Genomic DNA, 12,666 nt, shown 5'->3' with positions numbered 1-12,666 from the left:
AAACACGAAGCACAAAACAGGAAAAATGGAGTAAAAGAAGAGAAAAAAGAAAAACGCCAGCCACCATTCCCGCATATTGGATGATATGACCCACCCAAGCGCCTGTAATTTCAAAAGATGAACGTGAGAAAAGACGGAAAAAGAAACGAAATGGTGATAAATACAATAAAACACACTCAGCTCAACCAAATTTGCCGACTGACTGGACGTGAGATGACCAACGCGTCTCAGAAATGTGTTAAAATCTAGGTGCAACTCCATAAATGCAATCATGAGTATCGAATTAACGATGCTTCGGCTGCGCCAACATGTTCAACCGACTATTCGTCATAACCCGATTCTTCCTCACACTGCCAGGCGTAGCAGTAGCAGTAACAGTACCAGCACGGCTCACGCTTCCAGGAGTGCCGCTAGGACGGCTAATCTTGCTCGCAGGCCGCAACGGTGTACCAGTGCGAACCTTGACAGGGCTAGGAGTCGGGGTTTGGTGGCGCTTGGCGGGTGTGTTTGGTTTGACGCGCTTTGCGCTGCGTTCGTCGGATGTGTTCGTGTTTGTGGTTGAGTCGGCGGGAGGGACGTTCTCGGTGTCTGCCTCTGCCTCGTCGGGTTCCACGCGGTGGCGCTTTTTGTTGTTAATGCCGTGCATTACACCCGGGACTTCTGGCATTAGGGTCTTGTCTTCAGTGACGGTTGAGGGGCGGACGGGCCGGATTGAGGGCGTTCCGGGGTTTGAAGTAGTGGCCTTTTCTGGGGTTAAGGCTGGCAAGGTGGGGTAGGTGATGTCCGAAGTAGGACGTGTTGATGTCGGAAGCTTAGATGGGGATGGCGACACGGGAGGCAGGTCGTTGGGCGATTTGACGCTGGGCGAGAAACCGACGCGTTTCCTGGGCGAAGGCGTCTGCGCGGCATCGTCCTTTTCACCCTCACTATGGACACCGTTGAACAAGAGATCAGGAGTAAAGTCTGGCGCTGCAGAGTGCGTTCCAGCAGCGATCTTGGCAGGGTCTTTCGAGAACAAAGGCTCGCGACGACGCAGGATCGACTTGAGATTGGCGAAGCTGGGCAAGTTGGTCTTGAGGCGCGGGTTGAATTCAGTCTGGGGAGTGCGCGGGGCAGCCATAGGTTTGCTAACTGGAGACTGCGCCGGTGCCGGGATCATCGACGGCTTCTTGGGCGGCTTGACGCTAGCAGATGACGCACGAGCCATTGAGGATCTGGTGGGGGTCAACAAGGAGCTACGAACGGCGGTACGGCGCCGCAAAGGATCGATAGTGCGTCTGGGAGTAGTGGCGGGCGCAGCAGCGGGTGTCGGCGGGGCATCACCCTCCTTGGACGGGCGACGAGTAGAGGCATCATCAGTTTTATCATGCTTGACGCGCTTGGCACCAGCCGCAGAAGCCGGCGAAGGCCTGACAGGCGTCGCTTTCGACGGCGTAGCCTTCGACGGCGAGTTGTTCTGACTCTCAGGCTCATCAAGACGCGCCTTGGACTTGGTCCTCTTCAGCCCCTGAGTGGCATCCACCGGTTTAAACCGACCCGGTGCAGCTCTGAACGCAGAAGGATGGCCAGCAATAGAATCCATCTTCTTGAACTCGGCCATATGAGCATTACTAAACCGAGTGGCTCTGCCCTTCGGCTGCGCGATCCTCCTCTCCCCTTCACGCGTTTGTTCGCCAGCTGCTTGAGACTGTTTTTCCTGGATCATCTGCGCCTTGATCCTTGCCACATCCTCACGCACACTCTCCATAAGCTTCTTCGCCTCACTACTAAGCTCCGATTCCTGGCATCCAAACTTGAACTCGAAGCCGGGAGTGCCGTACTGGCTAGCCGGGGAATCCTTCGCCTTGGCTTTGGTAGGTGTATTCTCGCCAACGGTATCCTTGACAACATTTCCATTCGCATCTTTCTTGACTGGGTTGAAGCCAAGGATTAATCCGGAGTCAACCTTTTTAGTGGTGCTCTGGTGCACCTTGCTTGGATGCATTTCGCCCATTGGAGGGCGCGTGGCAGCGGTGCTCGTGGGGGTTTTGTTTTCGGTGGGTTTCTTTTCAGATTTGGGCGTTTTGTTTGGTGTTTTATTCATGGTAGAGTTGCGAACTGGCGTCTTCTGGACGGGTTCTGTGGATTGAGGTTCGTCGTGTTCCATGACGGGGGGTAATTTCGCTTCGTTCGTGTTCGTGTTTGTGTTTGTGTTCCTGTTGGCGTAGGTGTTTTCGTTGTTTTGGGGCGCTTCAGCCTGAGGCTCAGGTTCCTAGCAAGGAAACGCGATGAGTAAAGATATCAAGAAGTTGAATGTCAAACAAGGGAAGAAATCTATGACAGGCTGTGGCATTCCTGATTACTCACCTCGGATGACCTGGCGCGTAAGCGGGCGGAACGGCGGACCGCCATATTGATAATATTAAGCAGAAAACTCTTCTTGTGGTGTACTGTACAGAGTAGAGGGGAGTGAGTGATTCACTGTTGTGGGAGACCGAAAAGGGAGGCGAGTATAAACAAACACTGAACACAGTAGGCGGTGAGCGGTGATGTCAATCTAGGTCACTTTTACCGGAGTAAGGCACTATGACTTCAGCTCCTACGAGGAATGAGGGGATATAACAGTTTTGATAGTCTTCTAATATGGGCACTACTAAAGCCCAAACGGATACGTCTCTCCCTTCCCCAACGGCGTCGCCGGCTGAATCTTTTCCAACTCATGCACCGCCTCCGTCTGGTCAAACCACACGAACGCATCAAACTGATCCTGCAAAAACGCCTGCGAATAATGTGAAATCCGCTCCGTATCTGGCCGATAAATCACCCCGATAAACCTCTCCAGCCGTAATGGCTCTGCCTCCATCGCCTCCCTCAGCGTGGGGTCAATCTTGTCTTCCCTAAGATCGAGAACGAAGCTGGGGATACCGGTTTGATGCGCGAGCATTTCCCAGGAGTCATTGCGGGAGGGTCGCACGTCCATGACTTCCATGTCATCATCCCATTCGTGCGCAGCAGCAACAGTACCTGTGTGTGTTCCGCAGCCGAGAATGGCAACGTGCTCACGGCCGAAGTTCTCACGGCACAATTGTCCGATGTTCAGCTCGTTGCGGCGCGTTCCCATGGATGTATACCGTGCGTCGCCGACGTGCGAGTTGTGTGCCCACACAATCGCCTTACCTGTGGGATTATGCTGGAACAGCCGGCGCAGCGTATCAAACATATGCGTATCGCGCAAGGTCCAGCTCGTCGCGGAGCTATAATACATGGCCTTGTAATACCGCTCCGCGTCGCGAACAAGATACGCATTCTGCTCGCCGCTGTGAAACTCATCGCCATCGCGCTCGGCACTCTCCCTCGCATACTGTATCCGTCTCTCTAAGATCTCCGTCAACACCGTCATAACCTGTCCCTCACAATCCTGCAACCCGCGTAACGAAGCAAGTCCGTACGCTGTCGGATCATCAACCCACGGCTGCAAACACCCATACCGTCTCCTCGCATCTTTCCCCGCCTGCGGATCAACATGATCCAAATAATCGATAACAGCCCTTATCGATGCCCCCATACTATACAAATCCAGCCCATAAAAACCCGCCTTCTGGCTATCCGGCAGCTTCGAGTTGCGGTCCCGCATCCACTCACACAGATCCTGCATCTCGCGATTGCGCCACATCCACGTTGGAAACCGGTTGAACGGCTCGTAGTCTGTCGTGTGGCCGCCGACGCCGGCTTTGGGACCGGGCCGTTGGCGTACGTAGCGGTCGACGGCTTCGGCGTCGGGCCAGTCAGCTTCCACGGCGACCATTGTGTAGCCGTGCTGGGAGATAAGGCGTTTTGTGATTTCTGCGCGCGCAGAGTAGAATTCCGATGTGCCGTGGCTGCCATCGCCCAGTAGGACAACCTTGTACTTGGCAAAATCATCAAAATGAGATGCGAAGCCGGGATCGCTGATGGCGGGTAGTGGCTTCGCGGATGCGGTAAACAGTTGCTGGAGTTGGGCCATGTTCGTGGTGAATGTAGAAAGCCTAGATAAGCGGAAGGGAAGGGGCATTGGTTGACTATTATAATGAGTAGTGAGAAATTAGTGGGTTAGGGTAGGGAGGACCGCGTTATATCGCCGTAAAACAATGAGATCACCCACTCGTCAACCGCTCCAATCGCCCCGGGGTCATTATGACTTCAGTGCCTCCTTAGTACTCCGTACCTCACTATACCACTCAATAAAAAGGCATGCTTCCTCTCCAGTCCACTAAAACTCAAACCCCTGCTTTCTACAACCAAACCCTGTTACAAAAATCTTTATACAACCAAAATGGGAACCCCAATCTACTCCCCCTCCCCACGCCTCGACCGCTTCCAACAATCTCTCGAATCCGTCTACGGCCCCTTCACCAGCATCCCAGACCCGAATGCTTGGATACCACCGCGCAAATCTGGCGGCCATCGCGGCCGCTATCTCTGGACTGATGCTTACGGGGTGCTGAACCTCCTCACCATGCATCGCGAGTACACGAATACGCTGGATCTCACAGCGAACACATCTGAGAAGGAGAAAAATCGGTATCTGATTATGGCAGAACGGTTGGTTGAGGTTGTGCATGATGTTCTGGGGAAGACGAGGGATGGGATAAGTAGACTGCCTGGGGCTAACGAGGAGAATGTGGTTGGTGGAGGGTTGCGGATCGGGAAGGAAGAAGAGGGTGGGATGGATGGGGATGGGCAGTATCATCATTATTTGACGGTGTGGATGTTTGCGCTTAACAGATTGTCCATGGCGACTGGTGACCCTAAATATAACCGCCAAGCCGTGGCGCTAGCGAAAGCAATTCATCCGCGGTTTTTCGTGAATCGGGAATCTAACCGGCCGAGAATGGTCTGGAAGATGGCGATGGATTTATCAGTGCCGCTTGTGCAGTCCGAGGGAAATCTGGATCCGATTGATGGGTTTGTTGTGTTTCGGTTGCTGCAGGCTGCTGCGGTTAGGTTTGAGGGGGCAGCTGGGGAGGGAGTGTTGAGCGAGGAGATTGATGATTATCAACGGGTTATGGCCCGTAAAGGGGAGCATTTTGTGTCGAGTGATCCGTTGGATTTGGGGATGACGCTTTGGACTGCGCATTGGTTTTCGGAAAGGGAGGAGTGGGCTGCTAGATTGGCGGGGAGGTGTTTTGAGCAGCTTTGTATGTCCCACTCCCCTCGTCCCATTTCCATTATTCCAGCTGATGAAATAGACGACCTCTTTGAAATAAATCGGTACCTCGAACGAAACATCAAATACCGCCTCGCCTTCCGCGAATTCGGCACCTCACTTGGCGCGCAGTGCCAGTCCCAGCAATCAACCGAGAAAGATCGCGCCGTTGATCTGAAGCACTACGCGGATGCGATTATCGCCGCATGGGATCCGTATATGGAGTTGACGATGTCGTCGGATTTGATGCATGATGATTTAAGGCCGATCACGAGGGTTATGTATGCCACTGCGTTGATGCCGGGGGGTGAGTTCTTTCTTCTTCATTTGAGGGATTTGGGTTAGTGTGCTGACGATGCAGCTTTTCAATATGGGTATTTCGGTCCGGAACCCAAGTCGATACTAGGGAAATAACTATTTATTATGTTGCAGCATACTTATTGTACACGTTTGTAAATCATTGTAGGCCTGTATGTAGAAATGACTTCAGCCGTTAGCACTTATAAAGCAAACTAATCAAAAGACTCACCATATATATGCTTAAACACCCGGCATCCCAACAACCTTCCTCCACGCCGGCACCTTTCTCGGCAGGAAATAAATCGCATAAAGCGTTCCCAACGCAATCGTCAATCCGGACCACTGTCCAGTTAGCCCACATCACACCAATAAAAGCCAGTAAGCAAAGACAAACCTTCTCCAACCACGTATGAAACCAAATCGCTGTCATAAACAACATCCACCATCCCAACCCCGCAACCGCAAGTACGAACCTCAACACCCAAACGCGCCCTTTCTCTCCTTCATCCTCATCTTTCCTATTCCCCTCTTCACCGGTGGAAAACGACAGTGCCTTGCAAATCGCATCACCGGCAACCCCCACACCCTCACAAACAAGCACCCCCGTCACGACAACCAACATGAAAACATGCCCACTAACATCATGACCCCCAGCCCATTTCCCCCCTGCAGCTTTACAAGCCGCCGCCGTAAGCACAGATTCTAACGCCGCGACTTCTCCCGCCCCCGTGGCCGCCTGTGCAGCACCCGCAACACCACTAGCAACACGCTCACAGCCACCGCCTGTGATCACAAAACTGCGATCGATAACCGGTGGACCGAAGAACCATTGTGTCATTAAATACCATGCTGTTGTTGCGAGGGCGTAGCGTACGGTTGCCTGGGTGAGGCGTCCCGAGGAAGTAGCCGTCTTACGGTAGACGGGTTGCGAGATGAGTAGTGATGCGAACGCGAGCGTAAGCCATAGCCAGCCGATTTTCACGAAATACACATTGAAGACATTGTCCTTCCGCGCGAAGTAGTTTACCGGGCTTTCCGGAGGCGAGGAGAGGTTTATGTCTGTTGCGATCGAGGGGGCTAGGGGTGCCGGGTGGGCGTGCGGGAACCGGGCGGTCGGTGAGATGGAAGAGTAGAGGGAGCCAACTAGGAGGGTTATAGGGTAGACTATGAGGGCGATTGGGGGGATTTGGTGGGAGGAGGCGTGTGTTTTTGGTGGTGGTGTTGTTGTTGGTGTGGAAGGGGGAGATTTGTCGCGGGTGGCCATTGTTATCTCTCGTTTGTTTGGGTATGCGTGTTATTCTCAATCTCGAGTGAGAGAATTGAGTAGAGAGTTCATAAGAATTGGAATAAGTGTAGTGTACAAGTAGGGTGTACAAGTAGTGTAGAAGTGTACGGGATTGAAGGTGATTTTATCGGTTGGCGGAGTGACGTTCTTTTCCAGGTTGTGCTCGGCCGGGAAAATGACGTCGCCGACAGCATGTGCAAATGCAGTACAGTGTACTTTTACCGAACTATAAATAGCGTAAAGCTGTTTCGACACCTATTCACGATTTACAGTGTTGAAATCTGAAAATGACCTACGGGAATGCCTTCACTACTGTGATAGGTGACAGGACACACTGACCAAGAACCTGCGCCAGCAAGAAAATGGACGGGGTGATTCAGTCCGACGGGGTGATTGAAAGTCGATTATACTGGTTCGGAATGTTCACTAATCAATGATGCTGCTGGCGTGCTGTTTCAGATAGAAGGTGCATAAGAAGGTTGTAGGATTCAGCTACTTCTTAACATCCTGTGTGCCGAAGAGCACAACGTTGACTTCAGTGGAAGTGTTTGGAAAAGACATCCCAGACCTAGATGGGAAGGTCATCCTAGTGACCGGAGGCAACAATGGCCTCAGTAGAGAATGTATAATCCAGTTGGCCAAACGCAACCCCACGAGGATGTATCGATGGCCTCCAAGGGCGGTCTTCTCAGTCATGTCAAGACACCACTTACCGAAATCAGCACCACGACCTGTTACGCCCAGTCGAAACTCGCTAATATATACTTCACCAAGTCCTATGCCAAACGATATCCTCACCTCAAGTCTGTTGCGCTCCACCCGGGCCTTGTGTAGACGAGTATTGGCGGTGGAATGGCAGCGAACCCGATTTTGTCGTCCATTTTCAACCATATTATCACTAGAACAGTGACGGTTGATATTCCCACAAGCGCATTGGATCAGATCTGGGCGAATACCGCTCATTCTGACGAGGTCGAGAGCGTTGCATACTACATTCCATTTTTCAAGGAGACAGACAGGATGGACATTATGAGCGATGAACACAAGACGGAGGAATTGTGACAATAGACAGAGCGTGAATTACGAGAACATGGCTTTAGTTCCCAGGCCTAGAATGTGTGATTGAGTGCTTAAAATTTAATTGTGGTATATATGACCTGTATAGCATAGGGTTGGTTGATGTCGAAGAAAAGACCATAAGAACGCCTATTGACCACCACGCCATATCAATACATTTAGAATACATATCATAAAAATATGAAATTAATCAAATAAGCGGAATCTCCGCAGTATTAACATAATCAACATTTCCCTCCCAACCCTCAACACGCGGAATCGTCGTCCCAAAAACCCGGTCCCAAACCCTTGTCTGCTTCCCATAATTATGGCTTTGTTTCCACCCCCTCCGATGATGGAGATCATGGTCCTCAATAACAAGCTCCATCTTCAACGCCCTTAAAACCCAAGTCAAAGGGTTCACCGCGGTAGCCTCGATCCTTAGCCCACTATGCCCCAGTAGCTCTGTGAAAATCACATACTGCTGACACACCCACCAGTCGTAGAAGCCCATCGGAAAGCTTAGCATCTTCATGCTGGCGTATGTGAGAAGGGGGATGCCGATGATATCGAAGAACTCTTGGACTGAGTCCGCGTAGCTGGTTAGGAGGGGGTTTGGGTGCTTAGTTAGGTGGTGGGTGCGGTGAAATTGCCAGAGGGTAAGGTTCTCGTGCATCACCCGGTGGTACCAGTAGTACCAGAAGTCGAGGACTATTGCGTACATGGCGATTTCTAGGGGGAGGGATAGCCAGTTGATTGACGAGGGGCGCTCGTTGGGTTGGTAGGCGAGCAGGCTGACTATCATGGGCCGGAAGGCAATGACGGAAAGAAGTGAGCGGGCAGTCTTCCACACGCCTACATCAGGGACGCCATCACGGGCGTGCTTGTCGCCGTCGAAGAACCCATATCGTTGCCCGACACGCCGGAGAACGTGGAGCTGGTGCACGCCGATGGCCTTTAGCGAGAGACTGTAGTACACATAGGCCACCAGTGTTGGCAGGTTGTGACCGGAATAAGAAGTGTAGGCCTGGTGGAGGGCGAGGGGGATGAAGGCGTGGATGAGGACCCAGCGGTGGAATTGCCATTCTGGGGCATAGGGGACTTTGTCTGTTTTTTGGTGCACTGGGACATTTTCGTCAAGGCCGACATGATGGATGTTGAGGAGTTCCAAGAGCCAGTGGGATATGTGCCATTGGTTTCGATCCCATTGGCGCCAGGTGGATTTCATCGAGTCTTTGGGGTTGCGTGTAGTAGACATGGTGCGCGGTAACTGATGCAGAGTCGTTGTATGAGAGCGTTGAGCATTCTCAATCCATACAATTATATACTCGTTCGGCTCGGCTGGTCGAAGATCAGCATGTGAACGCCATGTCATAATAAAGTTAAACTGTTCGTGCCCCAACAGAATTGATTTTGCGCGTTTATTAGTCGAATTTTTGGGTCTTCCGTCTCAACAGGCAGATACAGTTCAACGGTCTACGTAGAAACACCACAATATCTATGACCGAGGGCTCTCTACTGTGTTTACTGATTCCTGCAGTACAGGCTTCCATCATTTGTATTGCCGTAACATGTTTTCCTGAAGTCTGTTGGCGTTCTCATGCGAGATGACACCAATGGGGATTACTGTCATCCAGGTGTGGAATCATCACTAATCGATTTGATACGACCCTCGGTCTTTGACTGATCGACATCGGGACCTTCCCATATTCGGGTTTTCAAACGGCCTGGGAAGCTTGATAAGATCAGTGCAAATACAACTACAGTTTCAAGCAAGTACTTTTACTCAATGAATGTATGGAATTAAAAATGTATCAAACCAAAAAGGCATATACTACAGTTAATCATATCTGTACATCAATCGTAACACCATATAACTACTGCACGCGAGGCAACGAAGCCCGCAAAGGCAGCTTGCGCGACGAGCTACCAACAAACACCTTCTTTGTATGCTGCGTAATAGCCCAGTCCTGAGCGCTAACATCCCAGTTGGAAAGGTCACGACGGGTAAGAGTCTTTGACCACACAACCTCCTGGCCAGGCTGGAGGGTGATGCGGTCAAAGTTGCGCAGGACAACCTTGGGCTCGTTGGGGCCACCGAGCGAGACATACAGCTGGGGCACTTCGTCACCTGCAACCTTGCCGGTGTTCTTGATGGTGGCAGAGACGCGGAAGAGCTCGTCGTAAAGACCGGTGTTGCCTCCCTGGCCGCCGCTGGCTGGCAGACGGGGCTGGGCGGATCCGTCCTGGGCGTTCTCGGGGATGTACTTGGAGATCTCGAGGCCGTACTCGGGGTCGTTGGCGGACTCCTTCAGGTCGGTCGAGTTCAACCAGGGGTAGATGAACTTGGTGGTTCGCTCAAATCCATCGGGGAAGACGTAGTTCGAAGCCTTGCCAACCTCACCAAGTTTGGGCGCGGCGCTGGTCTTGCCAGTGGTGGGAACGTACCTGGAGGCGTTCAGGGCCTGGACGTGGAGGTTGGAGTAATTGAAGGTGGTGTAACTCAGACCGTAGCCGAACTCGTAGATAGGGGTTTCGTTGTACTTGTCGAAGCGCCGGTAGTCGATGAACTGACCCTCGGTAAAGTCGACCTGAGGAGCGCCGATGCCGTTGTTTGTCTCGGTGAGGAGCGGGGCACCGTACGCCTCACGGCTCTTACCCCAGGTGAAGGGGCTCTTGCCACCAGGGTTGACACGGCCGTAGAGAACGTTAGCAATGGCGTTTCCGGATTCCTGACCAGGCAGACCAGCCCAGACAATGGCGGTGATGTTGGGGTTGTCATACCACTGGTCGATGAGGACGGGTCCGACGGTGTGCATGATCACAATGGTGTTGTTGCAGTTCTCGCTGACAGTCTTGATGACATTCTCGCCGTTCTTCCAGAGGGTAATGTTGTTGCGGTCACCCTCGTTGCCATCCACGACGAGGAAACCCTCACCAGCATTGGCGTTGACGAAGACAAGAGAAACATCGGATTGAGAGGCAATGGAGGCCATCTGATCCAAAGCCCAGTTGTCGGTGACGGCGTAGACGGGGTGCTTGACGTCCCGGTTGAGAATCTCATTCTGGATAGCCTGCTCGGGAGTAACCAGGTAAGGGAATTCGGCAGAACCGCTACCCCAGGCCATCGCAAGGGTACCATCGTCGCATCCACGGTCCTCGCAGCCGTTGGCGCCGTACGGGTTGGACCCGGCATCTTCGCCCAGGATACCAACGGAGCCCTCGTCGCCAGTCAGAGGAAGAGCACCCTTGTTCTTCAAGAGAACAGTGCTAGCTTCGCCTACCTCACGGATGATCTCGGAGTGGTTGCACTGGACATTGATGTGCTGGTTGACCTGCTTCCAGCCTTCCTGGACGGCGGAGTGGGCGTAGCTGTACTCGTCGTTGGTCCACGAGCTGAAGTTGGGAGGCGTGCGCTGGCGGTCACGGCCAACCTTGTAGAAAGCAGACATGATACGAACGGCCATGTCGTCGACACGCCACTCGGGAACGGTACCGTTGAGAACAGCTACAGTCAGGTTGGGACCGAAGTATGACATACCATCGTCAAACGAGATATCTCCGGGCATCGACATGTCAGTACCAGCAAGGGTGGAGGCGACACCGCTGTGGTGAGCACCCCAGTCGGTCATAACAAACCCCTGGAAGCCCAGCTCGTGCTTGAGCAGGTTGTTCAGCAAATAGCTGTTCTGGCAGCCGTAGCTGTTGTTGATCTGGTTGTACGAGCACATGACGGAACCGACACCGGCACGAACAGCATCGGCGAAAGGCCACAGGTAGAGCTCGTGCATGGTCTTGTCGTCGATGTTGGAGCTGACAGTCTCAGTGATGTTGTAGCCATAGTCGAGAGCCTCGGAAACCTGACGGAAATGCTCCTGCTCGTTGCCAATGTAGTGCTTAGCAGTAGCAATGACACCGGCATCCTGGATGCCCTTGATGGTCTCGGCCATGAGCACACCGGTCAGGACCGGGTCAGGAGCGAAACCTTCCCAGTTGCGACCGCCATCGGGGGATCTGCCGATAGGGCCAGCAACGGGACCCAATTGGACGTCAATTCCTTTGTCGTTGAATTCTTGACCCATAGCCTCACCACGGAGGTAGGCGAGCTTGCGGTCCCAGGTGGCGGCGACGTTGAGACCAGCGGGGAAGCCAGAGCTGTGGTCGCCTTGGAAATTGTTAGCCCATGGCTCAATGCGATCAAAGTATACAAGGGAGTCATACCGTAACGGATACCAAGAGGCGAGTCCTGCAGACAGATACCCCAGATACCAAGTCTAGGAACGCTACCAGTCTGACCAACACATTCTTCCAATTGCCAGCTATAAATTATCAGCGACGATCCAACACCATTGATGTTTATGCGACGCACCCAGTGCCAGTCGTTAAGTTGACCTTTTCCGCCAAAGTCATGTTGGAGACGATATCAACGGCGCGTTTGTACGCGTCGGACCATTCGGCGGGTTGACCATCGGCCCATGGCGAGGGATAGTAGGGGGGCGAGTACGCGAGATCCTAATGATCGAATGGTTAAAAAGATCCATAGAGTATTAACTGGCGATGGCCTACCTTAGCCTGGGCCACCGAGGCCGTGACGGCAACAAACTCCAACCAGCCGAGCTTCATTGTTGCGGAGAGAACCAAGAGCCGCAAAGATGGATGGAGAACAAAGAGAAAAAAGTGCAGGGAAATCAGGGGAAATAGAGGAATAAATAGTCGCGAGTCCGTCACGGTCCAACGTGGAATGCCTCCAGCCGGACACTAAGATCCCGTACTAGGAAGGAGCTAGAAGGGATGATGAGAGGCACCGAAAGGGAGCCATGACGTGAGGTATCTAGGTCCATGCGGGATTAATCAACTTCCC

At 52.7% G+C, this 12,666-nt stretch overlaps 6 protein-coding genes across 6 annotated transcripts; 1 reads left to right on the top strand and 5 right to left on the bottom strand.

The window, feature by feature from the left end:
* Positions 1 to 320: 320 nt before the first annotated feature.
* Positions 321 to 3,982, bottom strand: EURHEDRAFT_515920 (uncharacterized protein; the record flags this gene model as incomplete). The annotated part of the gene is made up of 4 exons (XM_040786426.1): positions 321 to 350; positions 395 to 2,163; positions 2,343 to 2,413; positions 2,634 to 3,982. 4 exons carry the CDS (start codon positions 3,980 to 3,982, stop codon positions 321 to 323), a joined length of 3,219 nt encoding a protein of 1,072 aa, XP_040638027.1.
* Positions 3,983 to 4,291: 309 nt separating this feature from the next.
* On the top strand, positions 4,292 to 5,578 carry EURHEDRAFT_378221 (uncharacterized protein; the record flags this gene model as incomplete). Its single annotated transcript, XM_040779048.1, has 3 exons — positions 4,292 to 5,156; positions 5,208 to 5,471; positions 5,526 to 5,578. 3 exons carry the CDS (start codon positions 4,292 to 4,294, stop codon positions 5,576 to 5,578), a joined length of 1,182 nt encoding a protein of 393 aa, XP_040638026.1.
* A 126-nt stretch (positions 5,579 to 5,704) lies between these two features.
* Positions 5,705 to 6,728, bottom strand: EURHEDRAFT_378220 (putative inositol phospholipid biosynthesis protein Scs3; the record flags this gene model as incomplete). Its single annotated transcript, XM_040779047.1, has 2 exons — positions 5,705 to 5,806; positions 5,859 to 6,728. 2 exons carry the CDS (start codon positions 6,726 to 6,728, stop codon positions 5,705 to 5,707), a joined length of 972 nt encoding a protein of 323 aa, XP_040638025.1.
* Positions 6,729 to 7,241: 513 nt separating this feature from the next.
* Positions 7,242 to 7,712, bottom strand: EURHEDRAFT_378219 (uncharacterized protein; the record flags this gene model as incomplete). The annotated part of the gene is made up of 1 exon (XM_040779046.1): positions 7,242 to 7,712. One exon carries the CDS (start codon positions 7,710 to 7,712, stop codon positions 7,242 to 7,244), a length of 471 nt encoding a protein of 156 aa, XP_040638024.1.
* Positions 7,713 to 8,016: 304 nt separating this feature from the next.
* Positions 8,017 to 9,063, bottom strand: EURHEDRAFT_515917 (sterol desaturase family protein; the record flags this gene model as incomplete). Its single annotated transcript, XM_040786425.1, has 1 exon — positions 8,017 to 9,063. One exon carries the CDS (start codon positions 9,061 to 9,063, stop codon positions 8,017 to 8,019), a length of 1,047 nt encoding a protein of 348 aa, XP_040638023.1.
* Positions 9,064 to 9,589: 526 nt separating this feature from the next.
* Positions 9,590 to 12,659, bottom strand: EURHEDRAFT_501823 (beta-glucosidase). Its single transcript, XM_040785769.1, has 4 exons — positions 12,372 to 12,659; positions 12,175 to 12,317; positions 12,027 to 12,124; positions 9,590 to 11,970 (listed from the first exon to the last, which is right to left on the bottom strand). Exons 1-4 carry the CDS (start codon positions 12,426 to 12,428, stop codon positions 9,683 to 9,685), a joined length of 2,586 nt encoding a protein of 861 aa, XP_040638022.1. The 5' UTR covers positions 12,429 to 12,659; the 3' UTR covers positions 9,590 to 9,682.
* Positions 12,660 to 12,666: the final 7 nt, after the last annotated feature.

The sequence above is a fragment of the Aspergillus ruber genome (assembly GCF_000600275.1).
Source record: "Aspergillus ruber CBS 135680 unplaced genomic scaffold scaffold00016, whole genome shotgun sequence".
NCBI classification, from domain to species: domain Eukaryota; kingdom Fungi; phylum Ascomycota; class Eurotiomycetes; order Eurotiales; family Aspergillaceae; genus Aspergillus; species Aspergillus ruber.
The sequence above is the reverse complement of the archived record's forward strand: the minus strand, read 5'-3'. Positions and strand labels throughout refer to the sequence as shown.